The sequence below is a fragment of the Esox lucius genome, chromosome 12, assembly GCF_011004845.1.
Source record: "Esox lucius isolate fEsoLuc1 chromosome 12, fEsoLuc1.pri, whole genome shotgun sequence".
Taxonomy (NCBI): domain Eukaryota; kingdom Metazoa; phylum Chordata; class Actinopteri; order Esociformes; family Esocidae; genus Esox; species Esox lucius.
Window position 1 is genome coordinate 35,899,096 of NC_047580.1, and position 15,167 is coordinate 35,914,262.

The window sequence follows — 15,167 nt, forward strand, 5'->3', positions numbered from 1 at the left end:
AGCAAATACCTTGTTTAATCTTAAACGTGTTTTAAACAGACAGTACAATACTGCTGTACTTGTTACTGGGAGTGCCACAGGACTTTTAATTTGAAAATAAATAAATATGGAACAGTAAATAAAGTAACGTAATCTGCGGACCAGTTATTTTTTATTATTTTAAAAGTTTTGGATGTATCGCAGGCCGGATAGAATGACTCAACTGGGCGGATCTGGCCTGGGGGCCTTATCTTGCCCAGGTCTGCTCTACATCCTCCAATACTGTGACAACTACATATGTATGTAAGGAGACCATCTTTGTCATGCTGCATGACAACCTGTCCCTGCCGAACGTGTCCCAGTACAAGTGACGATGAGGATGAGGAAAATGAGGAAGGACGTTTTGGACAAATTCTCACCTCTTCTCTACTCCCTCTACACCAAGGTTCCTCAAACCTCTCCTCAGGCCCTCAAATGTCTTCTCACCCTAGACATCACAATTCTTCAACCTTTGACTGATTTGATCAGGTGCCCTGAAACCTTTGACTGATTTGATCAGGTGCCCTTCAACCTTTGACTGATTTGATCAGGTGTCTTAAAACCTTTGACTGATTTGATCAGGTGCCCTGAAACCTTTGACTGATTTGATCAGGTGCCCTTCAACCTTTGACTGATTTGATCAGGTGTCTTAAAACCTTTGACTGATTTGATCAGGTGCCCTGAAACCTTTGACTGATTTGATCAGGTGCCCTTCAACCTTTGACTGATTTGATCAAGTGTCTTGAAACCTCTGACTGATTTGATCAGGTGTCTTGAAACCTTTGACTGATTTGATCAGGTGTCTTGAAACCTCTGACTGATTTGTTCAGGTGTCTTGAAACCTTTGAGTGATTTGATCAGGTGTCTTGAAACCTCTGACTGATTTGTTCAGGTGTCTTGAAACCTTTGAGTGATTTGATCAGGTGTCTTGAAACCTTTGACTGATTTGATCAGGTGTCTTGAAACCTTTGACTGATTTGATCAGGTGTCTTGAAACCTTTGACTGATTTGATCAGGTGTCTTGAAACCTTTGAGTGATTTGATCAGGTGTCTTGAAACCTTTGAGTGATTTGATCAGGTGTGCCAGTTTGGGGAGGCCCAAGAGAGGTTTGGGAAACCCTGATCTGAACCAACGACTGTGCCTGAAAAAAAGGCCATTTGATCCGGTTTACGCATCAACCATTGAGTCCATCCTCAGCTTCTTCCTCTCCATCTGATTGATCCGGTGTTAGTTCACTGCAGAGGATCCATAGAGTCATCGGCCACCGTCTGCCCTCTACAATGGTCCCAAATAAATCCAGGACAACTCTCTGACCCTTCCCACCCCAGTCACCCACCTGACCCGTCCCACCCCAGGGACCCTCTGACCCCAGTAACCCTCTGACCCCAGAGACCCTCTGACCCCAGAGACCCTCTGACTCCAGTCACCCTCTGACACCTTTCCACCCCACCGACCCTCTGACCCCAGTGACCCTCTGACCCCAGAGACCCTCTGACCCCAGTGACCCTCTGACCCCAGAGACCCTCTGACCCCAGAGACCCTCTGACTCCAGTCACCCTCTGACACCTTTCCACCCACCTGACCCATCCCACCCCACCGACCCTCTGACCCCAGTGAACCTCTGACCCCAGTGACCCTCTGACCCCAGAGACCCTCTGACTCCAGAGACCCTCTGACTCCAGTCACCCTCTGACACCTTTCCACCCACCTGACCCATCCCACCCCACCGACCCTCTGACCCCAGTGAACCTCTGACCCCAGTGACCCTCTGACCCCAGAGACCCTCTGACTCCAGTGACCCTCTGACCCCAGAGACCCTCTGACTCTAGTCATAGCAGATAAAGGCAGTACAATTCAATCAGGACTTACTGTCTGAATCATCCGTAAATATGATACTGATACTGTAAATCTGTAAATCAACTGTAAAACCATGTTTATAATTCACTCACTGCACATAATAATGAGTAATCTCTGTGATGATTCTTTGTAGTATGCTCTTATGTCTTCCCCTATCAGCATCAATGCACCAAAGGTTAAATAATATTCACTCTTGTACATTCACTTTTCATTCACTTTTCATTCACTTTTCTAAGCAAATAATTGATTTAGATTCTTCTTTTTACATTTCTTCTCTCAGATTTTCTCTATTGGTCTCTCTTTTTCTCTCCCCTTGTGTAAATGTCGATCTCTCAAAGTAAAATGTTTTTTGTACTAAAGAAACTAAGGGGGGAGGTGGACATAGGTGACAAAGCCAACAGAATGGCAAACTGAACCATTGTGTTCCAGGTTCTGGATTAGAAAGAGAGAGAGAGAGTGTGAGAAGGTGGGAGGAGGGAGAGGAAGAAGGAGGAAATGGGAAAGAAGAAGAGAGCGACAGGGGGTGGGAGGGTTTTAGTGGGAGTGGGGGCATGTAAAAGTTTCAGATCATTTGGCAGAGAAATACACAGAGAGAGAGACAGAGAGAGAGAGAGACACACACACAGAGTGAGACAGACAGAGAGAGAGACACACAGAGAGAGTCAGAGAGGGAGACACACAGAGAGAGTCAGAGAGAGAGACACAAAGAGAGAGAAACACACTGAGAGGGACACAGAGAGAGACAGAGACAGACAGCAAGAGACAGAGAGAGAGAGACAAAGAGAGACACACTGAGAGACAGAGAGAGACAGAGACAGACAGCAAGAGACAGAGAGAGAGAGACAAAGAGAGACACACTGAGAGACAGAGAGAGACACACAGAGAGAGAAACACACTGAGAGGGACACAGAGAGAGACAGAGACAGACAGCAAGAGACAGAGAGAGAGAGACAAAGAGAGACACACTGAGAGACAGAGAGAGACAGAGACAGACAGCAAGAGACAGAGAGAGAGAGACAAAGAGAGACACACTGAGAGACAGAGAGAGACACACAGAGAGAGACAGTCAGACAGAGAGGAGAATAACACACCTTCCTGCATTCTTCTGAGAGCTTATTCCCAGGCTGTGGAATGTCTCTGTTCCCTTCAGATCAGATGCACTATCTGTCAGACCCCATCATACAGCCTGCAGATGTCTTCAGTCAGTGTGTGTACTAACTCACGAAATGAAGAAAATGTGATTAATGGGGACATTTAGAAAAAGGCTGTTTTGGCATAAGGGTTAGGTTTAGGGTTAAATATACAATTGGGATTAATGTAAAAACGTGGGTTAGTTTTAGGGTTAGGCTTTGTGGGCTAGGGTTAGGGGAGAGGGAATAATAGTTCTGGTTCCCACAGGGATAGAACAAAACAAATGTATGTGTTCTACAGGGTTGTTTCACTTTGAAAAGAAGAACAACGGCAAAAGAAACATTTTCCTTAAATACACACCCAACACTCAATTAGTATTGACACTGACACCACACACACACATGCACACACACACATGCACACACACACACATGCACACAAACATGCACACATGCACACACACACACACGCACACACACATACAAACGAGCACGCACACATACATGCACACACACACACACACACTCCTTATGTTTGGCGTTGGTCCCAGTGCTGCTAATATGGTGTAGTTGTCATCCCCAGAGCATCTCACCTCTTTCATCCAAGCCCAGGTTTCACAGAGACACATGATCAGCCTGGTGGGACAGGCCGATGGGGTGGGAGGGGCCGAGGGGGTGGGAGGGGCCGAGGGGGTGGGAGGGGCCGAGGGGTGGAGTCGTATAATGATCAGCCTGGTGGGAGAGACCGAGGGGGTGGGAGAGGTCGAGGGTGTGGGAGGGGGTGGAGTCGTATAATAATCAGGTAGGTGGGAACAACTTTGTTGTTCCCACCTACCTGTAAAGGGTACATGGGTATATCATGGATCACGTGTGTGTTGTACTGGACTGTTAGTGTATAGTTACCCAGTCCTATACACCCGCCCTATACCCCAGCCTTATACCCCAGCCCTATACCCCAGCCATATTCACCAGCCCTATTCACCAGCCCTATACCCCAGCCATATACCCCAGTCTTATAAACCAGCCCTATACCCCAACCTTATACCCCAGCCCCATGCACCAGCCCCATGCACCAGCCCAATACCCCAGCCCTATACCCCAGCCCTATACCCCAGCCCTATACCCCAGCCTTATACCCCAGCCCTATACCCAAGCCTTATACCCCAGCCCCATGCACCAGCCCTATTCACCAGCCCTGTACACCAGCCCTATTCACCAGCCCTGTACACCAGCCTTATACCCCAGCCCCATGCACCAGCCCCATGCACCAGCCCAATACACCAGACCTATACCCCAGCCCTATACCCCAGCCTTATACCCCAGCCCTATACCCAAGCCTTATACCCCAGCCCCATGCACCAGCCCCATGCACCAGCCCAATACACCAGACCTATACCCCAGCCCTATACCCCAGCCTTATACCCCAGCCCTATACCCAAGCCTTATACACCAGCACTATACCCCAGCCTTATACACCAGCCATATACCCCAGCCCCATACCTAATCCCTATACACCAGCCCTATACCCCTTCCCTATATCCAATTTCTATACCTAGTTCTATAGCCCAGTCCTATACTCCAATTCCATACCCAGGCCACACACATGCAGATACACAAGCACGTGCAAACACTTGAACACACACAAATGCAAGCACATACACGTGCACATTCACACACACACACAAACAACACCACAACCACATATGCTTGCACTGTAATCCTGGTCACATAAATGTTTACTTCAAAGTTACTGCACTTGACAAATGTTTCCTCAGAAATTCAGTTAAACTGTTTTCTCTTGATCATCAGATCTTGTCTTGTTCAGAAGAGTTGTAAACTCCCAACTCAATATACATGGTTGTCTTTTTCAGAAGAGATTCATAAACCCCAACTCAATATATATGGTTGTCTTGTTCAGAAGAGAGTCTTAAACCATAAACCATACATTTATATCAGTCAAAAACTGATATAAATTGTTGTATTGTTCAAATGATTAAAAAACCCCAACTGATATTTCTGGATTTCTCATTCAGATGAGTAATAAACCACAACAGATATATTATATGGTTATATGGTTGTCTTGTTCAGAAGAGTCATAAAGCCCATCTGATATATATGGTTGTGTTGTTCAGAAGAGTCATAAACCCCATCTGATATTTATGGTTGTCTTGTTCAGAACAATCATAAAGCCCATCTGATATATGTGGTTTTGTTGTTCAGAAGAGTCATAAAGCCCATCTGATATTTATGGTTGTCTTGTTCAGAACAATCATAAAGCCAACCTGATATTTATGGTTGTCTTGTTCAGAACATTCATAAAGCCCATCTGATATATATGGGTGTGTTATTCAGAACAGAGTCATGAACCCCAACGGACAAAATTGGTTGTCTTGTTCAGAAGAGTCATAAACCCCAACTTATATAAAGCATTGTCTTGTTCAGAAGATTCGTAAAGCCCATCTGATGTACAACTCCGGAAAAAATTAAGAGACCACTGCGCCTTTTTCTTTCCTTTCCAAAAAAGTCGAAAGGAAGGTTTTCAGTGAGGAACAGAAGAGTTAAAATTAAGAGTCCACTGCAAATTAAACGCTTCAGTTCCTCACTCAAAATGTTCCTTTTAAAAAAATTTGGAAATGAAAGAAAAAGGTGAAGTGGTCACTTCATTTTTTACGGAGGTGTATATGGTTGAGTTGGGTTTGCAGCCCACATGGCACTCTGGTGAAGCTGGTGAAAATCTGCATTCTATTAAGGCAACAGTCTTCATCCAGTTTATTACATCTAACTAGTGGAGGTGGATGATTTTTCTGCTACAGACTGGTGGAGTTGGATGAGTTTTCTGCTTCAAACTAATTCTGGTGAATTAATTTATTGCTTCAGACTGGTGGAGGTGGAAGAGGACTTTAATTCTTCAGACTGGTGGAGGTGGATGAGGAGACCACTACTTCATACTGGTGGAGGTGGATGAGGAGATCATTACTTCAGCCTGGTGGAGGTGGATGAGGAGTTTACTGCTTCAGACTGGTGGAGGTGGATGAGGGGTTTACTGCTTCAGACTGGTGGAGGTGGATGAGGAGTTGACTGCTTCAGACTGGTGGTGGTGGATGAGGAGTTTACTGCTTCATACTGGTGGAGGTGGATAAAGAGTTGACTGCTTCAGACTGGTGGAGGTGGATGAGGAGTTGACTGCTTCAGACTGGTGGAGGTGGATGAGGAGTTGACTGCTTCAGACTGGTGGTGGTGGATGAGGAGTTTACTGCTTCATACTGGTGGAGGTGGATAAAGAGTTGACTGCTTCAGACTGGTGGAGGTGGATGAGGAGTTGACTGCTTCAGACTGGTGGAGGTGGATGAGGAGTTTACTGCTTCAGACTGGTGGAGGTGGATGAGGAGTTTACTGCATCAGACTGGTGGTGGTGGATGAGGTGTTTACCGCTTCATACTGGTGGAGGTGGATGAGGAGTTTACTGCATCAGACTGGTGGTGGTGGATGAGGAGTTGACTGCTTCAGACTGGTGGTGGATGAGGAGTTTACGGTTTCAGGCTGGTGGTGTTGGAAGAGCTTACTGACATTCAATGAGAGAACCACAACATCCTACCGACCTCTTAGCTAACAAAACATTTTAATATATAAATAGACTGTGAAAACATTCAGATAAAACAAAAAAAACTTTTTTTTCGTACCAGTGGTAAACAGGACTGGCCCTCTTACAATAAATGCAACTAATTGCAAAAACATACAAAATGCTTTGTAGTTCAGTGAGAACTTGAAAATGTTGAGTGCACATAAATCCAGGCAAATCAGGACATTCTCCAGACGACATTACACTTCTGTGTTTTTCTTAACCGATGTCTAATTCCATTTATCAAATTGCTCGTGCATAGTACACTGTTTGGATGCTGGAATGATTCTGAGAATGTACAAATGTGCCCTGGTAGCCAACAAGAGCACCACTTGAAGTGATTGTTTGACAATCAGATGGAAACATCCTGACTGGTGGTGTTTATGACCCACTGCAAGGAAATACAAGATGGTGGTTATATAACAACAATGCCAACTGAGATCATCCTAAAAATTAACAGGGACTATCAGCCTACATAATATACACCGATCAGCCATAACATTATGACCACCTGCCTAATATTGTGTAGGTCCCCCTTTTACCGCCAAATCAGCCCTGATCCGTCAAGGCATGGACTCCACTAGACCTCTGAAGGTGTGCTGTGGTATCTGGCACCAAGACATTAGCAGCAGGTCCTTTAAGTCTTGTAAGCTGGGAGGTAGGGACTCCATGGATTGGACCTGTTTGTCCAGCACATCCCACAGATCCTTGATTGGATTGAGATCTGAGGAATTATCTGGGTGCATTATTCTGCTGAAAGAGGCCAATGCCATCAGGGAATACCATTGCCATGAGAGGGTGCACATGGTCTGCAACAATGCTCAGGTAGGTGGTACGTGTCAAAGTAACATCCACATGAATGGAAGGACCCAAGGTTTCCCAGCAGAACATTACCCAAAGCAAACACTGCCTCCGCCGGTTTGCCTTCTTCCCATAGTGCATCCTGGTGCCATGTGTTCTCTAGGTAAGCGACACACATGCACCCAGCCATCCACATTTTCTAAAACAAAAAGTGATTCATCAGACCAGGCCACCTTCTTACATTGCTCTGTGGTCCAGTTCTGATGCTCCCATGCCCATTGTAGGCGCTTTCGGTAGTGGACAGGGGTCAGCATGGGCCCCCTGACAGGTCTGCGGCTACACAGCCCCATACGCAACAAACTGCAATGCATTGTGTGTTCTGAGAACTTTCTATCGGGACCAGCATTCACTCGCTCCCCACGTGCATCAATGAGCCTTGGCCGCCCATGACCCTGTCGCCGGTTCACTGCTTTTCCTTCCTTGGACCACTTTTGATAGACTGACCACTGCAGACCGGAAACACCCCACAAGGGTTGCAGTTTTGGAGAAGCTCTTACCCAGTCATCTAGCCATCACAATTTGGCCCTTGCTTTTCTGCTTCTAACACATCAACTTTGAGCAAAAACTTGCTGCCTAATAAATCCCACCCACTGACAGGTGCCATGATAACAAGATTATCAGTGTTATTAACTTCAACTGTCAGTGGTCATAATGTTATGGCTAATCAGTGTATGAAATGAGTGTAATTGTCTGAACTGTCAATGTATCATTGGTTGCCTTAACATTTTAGGAGATGTTACAGAGAATTCAAACATATAACATGAACCAAGAATGCGAACATAATGTCACTACTCTAACATGATTTCTGTACACTGACAGGGTCTCATTAGGCTAACATGATGTCAGTAGACTAATGTAGCGTCAGTAGGCTAATATGGTGTCAGTAGGTATCTGAACCTGCAGTCTCTTCAGGGTGTCTGGTCGGTTGTCTTCGGTTTTGCTGGACAGCAGACCTAAATAATTAATAGCTTTAAACATTTGTTTTATTTTTATGTGTAGCTCTTTAAAGAATTCCACAGAACTCTGCAAATCTTGAAATGGACTGGAAAAGCTGTTTACATGCCTAATAGACAGTCAAGTGTAGTGCAGAATTCCACTGAAACATTGCACATGGTTAAGATGGACATTACGTGTTCAGGGAAAAAGTGTTTAATGTGCCTGTTTAGGATATTAGCAGATCATAACATTTATTCACATCATTACTGTATGAACTAGTCAGATAGGCAGCAACTGTATAGAGTAACTCTGAATGTCCAGGTGGAGTAGCTCATCAGCAAGTCTATCAACATGTCCTGGTTCAGGTTGAATATCTCATCAGCGAGGCTAACTACATGTCCTGGTTCAGGTTGAGTAGCTCATCAGCGAGGCTAACTACATGTCCTGGTTCAGGTGGAGTAGGTCATCAGCAAGTCTATCAACATGTCCTGGTTCAGGTTGAGTAGCTCATCAGCGAGGCTAACTACATGTCCTGGTTCAGGTTGAGTAGCTCATCAGCGAGGCTAACTACATGTCCTGGTTCAGGTTGAGTAGCTCATCAGCGAGGCTAACAACATGTCCTGGTTCAGGTTGAGTAGCTCATCAGCGAGGCTAACAACATGTCCTGGTTCAGGTTGAGTAGCTCATCAGCGAGGCTAACAACATGTCCTGGTTCAGGTTGAGTAGCTCATCAGCGAGGCTAACAACACGTCCTGGTTCAGGTTGAGTAGCTCATCAGCGAGGCTAACTACATGTCCTGGTTCAGGTTGAGTAGCTCATCAGCGAGGCTAACTACATGTCCTGGTTCAGGTGGAGTAGGTCATCAGCAAGTCTATCAACATGTCCTGGTTCAGGTTGAGTAGCTCATCAGCGAGGCTAACTACATGCCCTGGTTCAGGTTGAGTACCTCATCAGCGAGGCTAACTACATGTCCTGGTTCAGGTTGAATATCTCATCAGCGAGGCTAACAACACGTCCTGGTTCAGGTTGAGTAGCTCATCAGCGAGGCTAACTACATGTCCTGGTTCAGGTTGAGTAGCTCATCAGCGAGGCTAACAACATGTCCTGGTTCAGGTTGAGTAGCTCATCAGCGAGGCTAACAACATGTCCTGGTTCAGGTTGAGTAGCTCATCAGCGAGGCTAACAACACGTCCTGGTTCAGGTTGAGTAGCTCATCAGCGAGGCTAACTACATGTCCTGGTTCAGGTTGAGTAGCTCATCATCAAAGCTAACTACATGTCCTGGTTCAGGTTGAGTAGCTCATCATCAAAGCTAACTACTTGTCCTGGTTCAGGTTGAGTAGCTCATCATCAAAGCTAACTACATGTCCTGGTTCAGGTTGAGTAGCTCATCAGCGAGGCTAACTACATGTCCTGGTTCAGGTTGAGTAGCTCATCAGCGAGGCTAACAACACGTCCTGGTTCAGGTTGAGTAGCTCATCAGCGAGGCTAACTACATGTCCTGGTTCAGGTTGAGTAGCTCATCATCAAAGCTAACTACATGTCCTGGTTCAGGTTGAGTAGCTCATCATCAAAGCTAACTACATGTCCTGGTTCAGGTTGAGTAGCTCATCAGCGAGGCTAACAACATGTCCTGGTTCAGGTTGAGTAGCTCATCATCAAAGCTAACTACATGTCCTGGTTCAGGTTGAGTAGCTCATCATCAAAGCTAACTACATGTCCTGGTTCAGAGCTACCTAAACATTGACATACAGCTCCGGAAAAATTAAGAGACCACTGCACCTTTTTCTTCCCTTTCCAAAAGTGTCAAAAAGGAAGGTTCTGAGTGAGGAACAGAAGGGTTAAATTTATGAGACCACTGCAAATTGAACGCTTCTGTTCCTCACTCAAAAAATTAACTTTTTTGGAAAAGAAAGGAAAGAAAAAGGTGCAGTGGTCTCTATCTTTTTTCCGGAGCTACAGTGGGGAGAACAAATATTTGATATACTGCCGATTTTGCAGGTTTTCCCACTTACAAAGTATGTAGATGTCTGTAATTTTTATCATAGGTACTCTTCAACTGTGAGTGACAAAAATCCTGAAAATCACATTGTATGATTTTTAAGTATTAATTTGCAATTTATTTCATGACATAAGTATTTGATACATCAGAAAAGCAGAACTTAATATTTGGTATAGAAACCTTTGTTTGCAATTAGAGATCATACGTTTCCTGTATTTCTTGACCAGGTTTGCACACACTGCAGCAGAGATTTTGGCCCACTCCTCCATACAGACCTTCTCCAGATCCTTCAGGTTTCGGGGCTGTCGCTGGGCAATACAGACTTTCAGCTCCCTCCAAAGAGTTTCTATTGGGTTCAGGTCTGGAGACTGGCTAGGCCACTTCAGGACCTTGAGATGCTTCTTACGGAGCCACTCCTAAGTTGCCCTTGCTGTGTTTTTCGGGTTGTTGTCATGCTGGAAGACCCAGCAACGACCCATCTTCAATGCTCTTACTGAGGGAAGGAGGTTCTCGCGATACATGGCCCCATCCATCCTCCCCTCAATACGGTGCAGTTTTCCTGTCCCCTTTGCAGAAAAGCATCCCCAAAGAATGATGTTTCTACCTCTATGCTTCATGGTTGGGATGGTGTTCTTGGGGTTGTACTCATCCTTCTTCTTCCTCCAAACATGGCGAGTGGAGTTTAGACCAAAAAGCTATATTTTTGTCTCATCAGACCACATGACCTTCTCCCATTCCTCCTCTGGATCATCCAGATGGTCATTGGCAAACTTCAGATGGGCCTGGACATGCGCTGGCTTGAGCAGGGGGACCTTGCGTGCGCTGCAGTATTTTAATCCATGATGGCGTAGTGTGTTACTAATGGTTTTCTTTGAGACTGTGGTCCCAGCTCTCTTCAGGTCATTGACCAGGTCCTGCCGTGTAGTTCTGGGTTGATCCCTCACCTTCATGATCATTGATACCCCACGAGGTTAGATCTTGCATGGAGCCCCAGACCGAGGGAGATTGACCGTCATCTTGAACTTCTTCCATTTTCTAATAGTTGCGCCAACAGTTGTTGCCTTCTCATCAAGCTGCTTGCCTATTGTCTTGTAGCCCATCCCAGCCTTGTGCAGGTCTACAATTTTATCCCTGATGTCCTTACACAGCTCTATGGTCTTGGCCATTGTGGGGAGGTTGGAGTCTGTTTGATTGAGTGTGTGGACAGGCGTCTTTTATACAGGTAACAAGTTCAAACAGGTGCAGTTAATACAGGTAATGAGTGGAGAACAGGAGGGCTTCTTAAAGAAAAACTAACAGGTCTGTGAAAGCCGGAATTCTTACTGGTTGGTAGGTGATCAAATACTTATGTCATGCAATAAAATGCTAATTAATAAGTAAAATCATACAATGTGATTATCTGGATTTTTGTTTTAGATTCCGTCTCTCACAGTTGAAGTGTACTTATGATAAAAATTACAGACCTCTACATGCTTTGTAAGTAGGAAAACTTGCAACATCGGCAGTGTATCAAATACTTGTTCTCCCAACTGTATATGCAGAAACACCAGAAGTCAACAAGAAACAATTCAAAACCTGCAGCTCCCAACACTGGAAGGAGACGTTTCAGAGTGACTGAGTGTGGTTTGGGGGTTTTAAAAAAACGCCTTGGGACATAAATGAGTTCGTTGAACTGGTTTCTTCTGAATATTAAAGGATGTACTCCTGTTCTAAAACACAATGAATCACTTTTGTTCCATGTTCCTTTTTCCGTTCCTCGAAAGGTTTTTGGTGTCTGTTCCCTGAGCTGGTTCCAGACCCTGAGGAGGATAGTGAGTACGGAAAGTGTTTGCGCTAAAATGTGTATATGTCTGTGAGAATAAGTTTGTGTGTGAGCTGCTAATAATGTACGGGCTGAAATGGATTTGTGTGGTTTATGAAGTTTGTGTGCTGAAAAGTGTGTTGATAACTGTGTCTTAAGGCCAGTTTCAACAGAATATTATGTTTAAAATACCAGTAGAAGTCCCCCTCAAAAAAATCTAAATTGAATACATTGATGATCCACATTAGTACCAAACCTAAAACAATTCCACATGTTAGCTTAGCAGTAATCGCTAATTAAGGGAACATTCCTAAGAGGCTGGATTATTTCCTGTCAGATATGACTGTACTCAATAAAATGCTGTGTCTTTAAACCCATAAAGGCCCTCACGCGCCAGGCTGAATGGCCCATTCATTTTCAGTTAGTCCAAGGCGGGAGGCAGAATCATATCCAGGCTGCGGTCACCGCAGCTCAGCCAGCTTCAAGTGAGGTGGAGGAAAGCCAAATGTAATGCATAACGAGCATATCTGCAGATTTACCTCTGATTTGTGGCTTCAACTTGAGAACCTAAGGGTCTGATGAGATACATGGACCTGATGAGATAGTTGAGATAGTGATAAAGAAGATACAGGGTGTGGACAAAATATCAGAAACACCTAACAATACATTTTAATATCAAGGTCATGATAAGTGACTGGGGAGGCCTTGGAAGGTGACTGGGGGGGCCATGTAAGGTGACTGGGGGGGCCATGGAAGGTGACTGGGGGGGCCATGGAAGGTGACTGGGGGTGCCATGGAAGGCTTTGACATCATCCTGGTGTTCATAAAACCACTCTAGGATTTGTTTATCAGTGTGTATGGGGGCGTATTCATCCTGGAATGCTGGAGCATCATGGGGGAACAGGATTTGGACCACAGGGATCACCTGGTAAATGGCCTCATATTCCTTGGTGACAATTAAAGCAAGCAGAGGAATTATCAAACCCAGGAGAAGGTTGCCCATACCATTACCTATACCAACATGGTTAACAGATGACTGCTCATACCATTACAGATCCCCCACTATGTTGAACAGATGACTGCCCATACCATTACAGATCCCCTACTATGTGTAGCAGATGACTGCCCATACCATTACAGATCCCCTACCATGTGTAACAGATGACTGCCCATACCATTACAGATCCCCTACTATGTGTAACAGATGACTGCCCATACCATAACAGATCCCCCAGATGACCTCTGCAGCCATGTGAAACTAGGATTTATTTACTTCAAAGTCACATTTTCCCCCCCATCTGGTGTTTCCGTTATTTTGTCCACCTACCCCTAACCCCAGTAAATTATCTGTTAGTACTGGTGCAAGTGAACCTAGAACACCTGTGCTTGATATACATACATACATTCGGGTTGTGCCTCTATTTCAAAGACGTGAGTCAGAATTTACTAAACCACATTGCCATCTTTATCATTTCGTGGCCTTCTGAGTATGATTTTACACCCTATTAAAACATCCTGCTTTTATTCTGAAGGTTTACGTTGGTAATATGCAACCATTTCATATTTAAGCTTAGAACAACAGATAATTTAATTGTTAGTAAAATGAGTACAACACAAGCTCAGGCAACAACATTTAATGAAAAAGAATCAGGGAGTTCCCAGAGCAGTTATCTGCTTCAGGCACTAAAAAGATGGACAATGTTCCTTTTGGAATTCCCTCTGTACAAACTCCATCTGTCATAGTCAATAATACCTCTCTACCACCTCCACCTATCATAAAGAGTACCTTTCAGTTTTGTTTAATCCTTCTTCAGAAAATCTATATGACTTTGGCTGAATTCCAGGATGACATTTAATGCATTGAAGTACTCTCATAGTTTATCCAATATATTAGGTTTATCTAAGCCTGTCATCATTGATGAATTATAGCATGTCTTCAACGTCTCAGGAAAACTCTCCCAACCCTACATGCGCCTTCTTGCCCAGGATGGTTTGGTGCTGCCAGTGATACGCTTCGCCAACTTGGTTTCATCTTGTTCTGTTGATTTTGTCGGTTGTCTGAGACAAAGTTAGAATATTCCAAAGCTGAATTGTTCAAGCTCTTCAGCTCTGGCATTTTTCCTGGCCTGTAAACCTTTGTTAGTAGTTCAATATAATCTGTAGTTATGTTATTTGTAGGGGTTGTCAGACTATTTATCTGTATTAATAGTAGCTCTCAAAAGTACTCAGCAATTTTGAAGAAGAATGAGCAGAATGAGGTAGCTATAATTGCTGCCAAAGGTGCCTTTACCAAATTGTGACTGAAGGGGGTGAATACCTATGGAACTAATACTTTTCAGTTTTTATTAGTATTTCATTTAGAATGATTTGTAGATTTTAGACTATAACATTATGTAATTATTGTGTTTTATCACTAACAAAAAACCCTTTTGACATTATGTTGTAACAAGAAAACATGGAAATGTCCTGGTGGGTGAAATGTCCCGGTGGGTGAGTACATTTGAGAATGTAATGAAGTAAGATTGCAGGATCCTTCCTGTTCCTTCCCGTTCTTAAAAAGGTAAATTAGTTGAAGGTACTTTCATCCCTATAAGTGTCTGCAAACGATAGTTATCTCAGTAGTGGCTGTGACTTGACAGTTAACCTTTATGACAGGAAGTATTTATTCAACTATAATCATCGCCAAGCAGCCAACCTTGGAGATGGTCCAACAATGTGACGCACACACACATACTCACGCACCACCATGCCTAATGATTATCAAATGAACACAATAAATATTGGCGTCCTTCATGATATTGAGCAAAGTTGACTACAAAAAATAAACAACACAATGAGTCATATTTTGGGCTTAAACTTCAGGGGGAGATGTTTACTTTAATTAAAACACAATTATTCCTCAAACACACAACATTATACTTCAGCAAAAACATTATTTATTTT

The 15,167-nt window shown here is 44.2% G+C and overlaps 1 protein-coding gene across 1 annotated transcript; it reads left to right on the forward strand.

The window, feature by feature from the left end:
• The first annotated feature begins 3,633 nt into the window (after positions 1–3,633).
• Positions 3,634–4,510, forward strand: LOC117595380 (proline-rich extensin-like protein EPR1). Its single transcript, XM_034295849.1, has 2 exons — positions 3,634–3,775; positions 3,966–4,510. Exons 1-2 carry the CDS (start codon positions 3,634–3,636, stop codon positions 4,508–4,510), a joined length of 687 nt encoding a protein of 228 aa, XP_034151740.1.
• Positions 4,511–15,167: the final 10,657 nt, after the last annotated feature.